Source organism: Oncorhynchus mykiss, chromosome 5 (genome assembly GCF_057628025.1).
Source record: "Oncorhynchus mykiss isolate SJ-2025 chromosome 5, ASM5762802v1, whole genome shotgun sequence".
In the NCBI taxonomy this organism is placed as follows: Eukaryota; Metazoa; Chordata; class Actinopteri; order Salmoniformes; family Salmonidae; genus Oncorhynchus; species Oncorhynchus mykiss.
Window position 1 is genome coordinate 43,513,932 of NC_143026.1, and position 6,989 is coordinate 43,520,920.

Sequence of the window (6,989 nt, forward strand, 5' to 3'; positions counted from 1 at the left end):
CTGGGTAATAAAAGATGCACTATGCAGAAATAGCTTTGGCCATTTCCCGGTGGCTCAAATCATTTCAGTTTGTCACAAAGTGTGGAGAAGCATTGTTTCATCTAAACCTCTGAAATATATTTTCCATAACCAAAAAGATTGTATTTTCAGCAGTTTGAAGCCAGTGTTCAAAACCAAAATTAAGACGCAAAAACTAAACTTAAGAACAGCTGTCATTTCCTGGTTGCTAAAATGCAACACTGTACACTCAAGTTAAGTTGAGGAAACAAGCACTGAACAGTGTAGAGAATCCTTGTCCCATCAAAAAAAAAAAAAAAAATCACTGAAATATATTTAAGTAAAAATCTCAAGCAGGCGTACCATGTTACAGGGAAATGGGATGCAGGGGAGATTTATTTTGAACAGCCTAGTGCTGTTGAAATTCACCTAGCTTCCAAATGACATGCGTGTTTGAGAGTCAGCCTTCACCGACTGTCATAATAGCTGCTAGATAGTGCCAACATTTAAAAAATTAGTGCTACATCGTAGAAAAATGTAGTCGATTAGTACCACAAAGTAGCCTCACAAATCAATTTTAAAAATGTTTATTTTGCTGATGTACAAAACAGTTGTAAAAGCAGAAAATGAGGAATGTACACAGGTTACACCTGTAACATTCACTTGGCTCAAGATGCATAGACATAAAAATGTATAAAACAAAAATGGGTAGAATTTCATAAATTCCTTAAATGTGCTTCTTTAAAACCCAAGCAGCAGGTTCTCATGCACCTTTCACTGATGTATTTAATTAAGGCAGCACTGTAACCATGACCCGTTTTCCAGATCTTTCATCAAACGTTTCTAAAACTAAGGTCTAGTGTACTAGAACCTTCAGGTTGTAGAACACTAGACCAGTGGGTAGCTGGCTGCCGTGGCGATGCCACAGTGGTTCTTCCTGTCTTTGGCCATGTAGATGTAGCCTTTGTCTCCCCACTTATCACTCCAGCTGAGGAAGAGACAAAACATGTTAGTCCCACAGTTCTAGTTAGTAGGAAATTATAGATTTGCTTGTATGACTTAGACCATAGTATCAGGACAACACCAACACTGTATTCAAATAAAGGCAATGTAGAGATGCATATTCCCCGATGAGGAAATCAACCGATCCTGTAGTGGTGACGTAACAAACAAAAAACATCCTAGGAAGATACTATGTACTGTACCTGTTCTTGACAATCCAGAATTTCTTGCCATCTACATCCTCTCCTTCAAAACCGTATCCCACCACCAGAACTCCATGGTCAAGCTCCTCACTGCTGCACTTCTCCTCATAATAGAGCCCTACAGGGAGAGGACATAGTTAAATTAGTGGGCTAAGATACGGAGTTTACTTCAGTATGTAAAACCACCGGATCTCAAAGCTAAAGGTCGTTAGGTAGCGTGTAGCTATTTACTAGACGGCAAAACTGAAATATTGGTAACAAACAATTTACTTCAAAGATGATGCCATTTGTAAATCTTAACTACAGTGTGATAAGGACAGACCAGAATAGCTCACTGCTACCCAAAAATAGTAGGTAGAGAATCCAATCCTTGCAAATATTCTAACACATAATTGAAGTTGCACCGCTAACTGCTACTCACCAGACTGGTAGAACTGGAAGGATTCGTGGCTGGCATCGATGGCGACAGAGACGGGGCCGACAGACGCCACAGCCTTCATCAGAGCGTGCTCCTTGCCACTGGGGATGTCCACGAAGCCGGTTTCATTGACGGCACTGAACTCTGGTCGGTAGTGGCAAAAGTAATCCTCCTGAGTAACCAGATAAGCCCAACGGCCATGATTAGTAAAAAAAAAAACATACTCCAATTATTCAAGCAAGTCAGTCATCCTTGGAGACATAAATCCCACTGTAATGTATATTTTTAAGTTGTAAGTCATTCCAAAATAACAACCATAGGAGTTGGTTCTACAGCAAACTGCATTATCTGGGACCAGGCTAAAAGAACAGGGCCTTACGTTTAATAAATGCATCTTCATACCCTATTATATTTGAATTCAGACCAATAGAACACAGGGCCTTACCTTGCCCACATAGGGGTAGGACGCCTCTGTGTCCAGGCCGCCGTTGTCCATTACATACTGGAACGCCCGGTCCATGAGACCTCCAATACAGCCATCGTTGCCCTGGGGTCTGGAGCAGTCCACCAGGTTCTGTTTACTCAGAGACACCAGATTGCCAGTCTTCTTGAATAGCTGGCCCTCTAAGGCACCGGTGGAACTGAATGCCCAGCAAGACCCACATGAGCCCTGGGCGAAAGATTGTTAAACATCTTGTTAGTATTTCATGTCAGAACACACTGACATGCGCATGTAAGTAATAACTATGTATACGCATTTTGCCGCCTTATCTTCTGTATACTGTAAATTACAATCATGGTAACCAGCACGCAAGAGCCAGACAGTTCTCTGGAAGATATGCATTTATTTAGTGACACAGCAGTGTGTGTGGATGAGTCATGACTCATGAGTGATTCAGATCTCACCTGGTCCATGACGGGAGTGACGTAGCCCTTCTCTCTCCAGTCCACAGCTTTAGGGGCCTGCAGGTAGTTGGGCTCCATGAACAGAGAGCCCTTGTACTTCCTCTCGGTTGTCTGCTTGTAGCCGTTCATGAGCTGCCCGAACTCTTCGTTGGTCTAGGGAGGAAAGAATCAGAACACGTTGAAACGTAATGTCTTCCCTGGCCAGATGTGGTTTGTAATTTACCATCTGAATGGGAAATCAAATTTTATTAGCCACATGCGCCAAATACAACAGGTGTGTAGACCTTACAGTGAGCCCCTAACCAACAAGGCAGCTTCAAAAAATAAAGATAAGAGTAAGAGATAAAAGTAACAAGTAATTAAAGAGCAGCAGTGAAATAACAGCGAGACTACAAACAGGGGGGGGGGGGGGGTACCGATACAGAGTCAATGTGCGGGGGCATCGGTTATTTGAGGTAGTATGTACATGTAGGTAGAGTTATTAAAGTGACTATGCATATACGACAACAGAGAGTAGCAGTGGTGTAGAGGGTGAGAGAGGCACTGCAAATAGCCTGGGCAGACTTGGGGGGGTAGAAGCCTCTTGGACCTAGACATGGCGCTCCGGTACCGCTTGCCATAGACGACAGAACCATCTATGAATAGGGTGGCTGGAGTCGGACAATTTCAGGGCCTTCCTCTGACACCGCCTGGTATAGAGGTCCTGGACAGCAGGAAGCTTGGCCCCAGTGATGTACAGGGCCGTTAGTATATCCTTCTGTAGTGCCTTGCGGTCGGAGGTCGAGCAGTTGCCATACCAGACAGTGATGAAACCATGCTCTCGATGGTGCAGCTGTAGAACCTTTTGAGGATCTGAGGACCCATACCAAATCTTTTCAGTCTCCTGAGGGTGAATAGGTTTTGTCATGCCCTCTTCACAACTTTCTTGGTGTGCTTGGATCATGTTAGTTTGTTGGTGATGTGGACACCAAGGAACTGGAAGCTCTCAACCTGATCCACTGCAGGGGGTGGGACGATGAGAATGGGGGGCGTGCTCGAAATGTAGTTGTTTTTATGTCATAGGACTGTTTTAAAAGTTGTGCGCTGAACCATGAATCTAGTGTGCATCTTTAAGACTAAGTTTCAATTCCCTTCTCAGGATATCTATTCCATTGCTGCTTGATAGTTAAAGAAACCTAAACTGCGAGTCTGAATACATTCCTGCCTTCATTGTCAACACTGATACCTGTGGGTTGTCAAAGTGCCTGTGAAATGGTATGAACTATGTGCTTTAGCAAATCTATGGCATGACAACAAAAAGATCAAACTACACCACACACACAGTATGGGAAAGAGCTGCTGAAATGTACCTCCTGCTCCACAGTAAAATGTCTCAGCAACAGACTTGGACAGAAGCTCACTGGAACTGATATCGACACCTCAAACTTTCCACTGCTTTAGTTCCTGCACCTCATAGAATATTAGCGCAACAGTCCTGCAGAGTTCTTGGATATAAATATATACAGTACAGGCCCCCAGAATAAGTAGCGGCACCCATTTCATCCATGTCAAGCACTGCTCAGCAAGGTGATTCTTCTTACCATGTCACCAAAGTGGTTCATGCCCAGACGGTAGGAGTGTTTTCCCATAGAGTGGTCCAGGTTATGCATCTCAATCTTCTTCAGGTTCTTTTCCCAAACCATCCTCCTCCAGCCCTCCTCGCCCTGTAACAATGAGTGAAAAACAGTGAGAAAATATACACAATCATATACTGTCCCAGAACTATGGGCACAATCCATGCAATTAATGATACATAGGTGTAATTTACAGCTACATGTATGCACCAATTGATCAATTTGAGCCCCTTGTTGAGAGCAGTGGGGGATGGTGGGAGGAGTCAAAGGAGGACAGGCTCATTGTACTGGCTGTAATGGAATTAATGGAACGGAGTCAAACGTGGTTTCCAAATGTTTGATACCATTCCAGAATTTCCATTCCAGCCTATACCATAAGCCCTTCCTCCTATAGCTCATCCCACCAGCCTCAACTCGTTGGGAGCTACCGAGGGTTTCCTATGAGGATGTGCTCCTCTACTTGTGCTTAAACACCCACCTCATGGTAGTTCTTGCTGTGCCAGTTCTTCCACAAGTGCCAGTGGCCCTCCAACTGAGAGTCAAACATAGGCGCCGCATACACAGCACTCATACAGAGCACCAACACTGCCAAGTACAGGGACTTCATGGTCAAACAGCTGTGGAGAGAGAGAGAGAGCAGAGCTGAGTCAGCCTTGTATTTTCAGTGTAAAGAAGCTATATGGCATAAAATGTTGACTTTGTACCTTTGAAACAACGGCATATCTTCAACGTTATATACAACAACAAGTCTGGGCAGCACCTCCTACTGGAGAGTTGATCAACAACTATCCATTTGGTCTCCCATCCAGTGTTTTAACCAAGGCCAGCTTAGCTTTGACATGTCACTGACTACTCATGTGAATGATTGACTGCATCACTTATTTTTATAAGAAACATTGTGTTCAAAATACTTTGTTTGCATAGTCAACTTACACACAGCTCTGACACACACTTATCCCATCAGACATGCCACCAGCAGGCTTTTCACAGTCCCCAAATGAAGAACAAATTCAAGAAAACATACAGTATTATATAGAGCCCTTACAGCATGGAACTTCCATCTCATATTGCTCAAATAAACAGCAAACCTGGTTTAAAAAAGTAGATAAAGCATCACCTCGCAGCACAACACCTCTCCCCTATTTTACCTAGATAGTTTGTGTGTATGCATTGATATGTAGGCTACGTGTGCATTTTTAAAAAATTATGTAGTTCTGTCCTTGAGCTGTTCTTGTCTAATGATGTTCTGTATTATATCATTCTGTATTATGTTTCATGTTGTGTGGACCCCAGGAAGAGTAGCTGCTGCTTTTGCAACAGCAAATGGGGATCCTAATAAAATACAAAATAAAAGTAATTGCAAAGTGTATCTTTAAACAGAAAATGAAATGTAACCATCCTTTATAAGTCATATCAATTGTAATATTTACGCCAATAAATCAGCAGCTATTGTTTTAATTCAACCTAGGGTTCACAAACACATCACCTTGCACTTTCACCATCCTGTGAAGTTAATTCATCATAATGTATTTAATCTGCAGCCTAATAAACTGCATGCTTTCCCAACGAGTAGTAAAGTGAGGTCCACACTACTACTCCAAGTTTACTTCGATATAATAACCATAATTTGGTCATAAAAGCATTCTTACCAACAATCATCGCATAATTAATTTTACGGACACAAAAAGACCACTTGTCTAGAGTATTTTGTGTTGTCGACATTTGGAAAGTTTACCGGAAAATGATGTTGCCATCAGACTTGACATTTACATTTATCCGACATGTACTTTACTCGCCTAACACGGTTGGATGGAAAAGTGGTTTGTGAGAATATATTTTTTTTTTTAGATTCCAAGCCGACCCATCTCTTACTAGGCTACTACACTACCAGTGTTCCAAATTATATAAAGTAATGTTTATATCCACAGAGATATTCGAGGGAATGTTTGGTAACAGCCGGCAGAAAAAGCAACATCAGAAACTGTAGACTAATGTTGTTTTGCTGTATCAATCAAACTGAAGAACAAATGCCCTGGTAAATGTCCATAACCCAATATCCTAACACTGTACAAAGAACATAATCGAAAGCAGTACTTACTTTTCCCCGTCAATTTGCAGTAGCAGGGTGATGATTTCTGCTGCTGTTGTTGTGTAGTCAGTGAACAAGCCACAACACTTTATACAGCCAGCTAGCTATATGTCCTATAGTGGTGGGGGCTGGCTTGTGATTGGCTGAAAGGGGACCGTATATCACACTGCCGGCCCGCTGAAAGATCATTTAAAGATCTCAGGTCCCGCCCGGTGTAAATAGCCCAGCATGTGATTCCTGACCACTTGACCGTTTTCATCAACTCATCAAATTTGATTAAACATCACTCAGTGAGTTGATTAGATTACTGGGAAACAAAAGGGTGAAAATATACATTGTAACATCGCATCAGTTTCACTTAACATTCTTTCATCTTCGGTTACTTTGTAACAGTTCTCTCATCATGTGCGGGCGCGGAGGAGATGAGAGCATGACACGCTAAAGCTTATACAGCAATGACAAAGAAATTACCAGAAAAAAATGCTAAACATGTTCATTGAACAATAATGACATGAATTTAGGAAGAAATGTTACATGTAGTCTAGTACCTGAAACTGAGTGGCCAACAACAAAATATGTTCCTGCTCTGTGAAGCATACAACAGCTTCAGTGTTTGTTCAACCATGTCCTAATATGATAGATTCAAATAATAGCCTGAAGTTGAGAGAATGCTCAAATTAACCTACATTTATCTAGCTCAAATATGAAGATTATCTGCATTCTTTAGATACTGATGAGTTATTGTGTGATAATCTGCTGTG

The 6,989-nt window shown here is 42.0% G+C and overlaps 1 protein-coding gene across 1 annotated transcript; it reads right to left on the reverse strand.

Annotated features, from left to right (window-relative positions):
- Window positions 1-568: 568 nt before the first annotated feature.
- On the reverse strand, window positions 569-6,319 carry LOC110523893 (procathepsin L). Its single transcript, XM_021603009.3, has 8 exons — window positions 6,238-6,319; window positions 4,618-4,756; window positions 4,107-4,229; window positions 2,527-2,679; window positions 2,066-2,290; window positions 1,624-1,792; window positions 1,203-1,320; window positions 569-985 (listed from the first exon to the last, which is right to left on the reverse strand). Exons 2-8 carry the CDS (start codon window positions 4,744-4,746, stop codon window positions 886-888), a joined length of 1,017 nt encoding a protein of 338 aa, XP_021458684.3. The 5' UTR covers window positions 4,747-4,756; window positions 6,238-6,319; the 3' UTR covers window positions 569-885.
- Window positions 6,320-6,989: the final 670 nt, after the last annotated feature.

Coding starts and splice junctions, on each gene's coding strand:
- LOC110523893 (XM_021603009.3), bottom strand. CDS start 4,746: ATGAAGTCCCTGTACTTGGCAGTGTTGGTGCTCTGTATGAGTGCTGTG. Junction 1,793..2,065: donor CCTACCCCTATGTGGGCAAG/GTAAGGCCCTGT, acceptor CTGGTTACTCAG/GAGGATTACTTTTGCCACTA. Junction 986..1,202: donor TTCTGGATTGTCAAGAACAG/GTACAGTACATA, acceptor TCTCTTCCTCAG/CTGGAGTGATAAGTGGGGAG.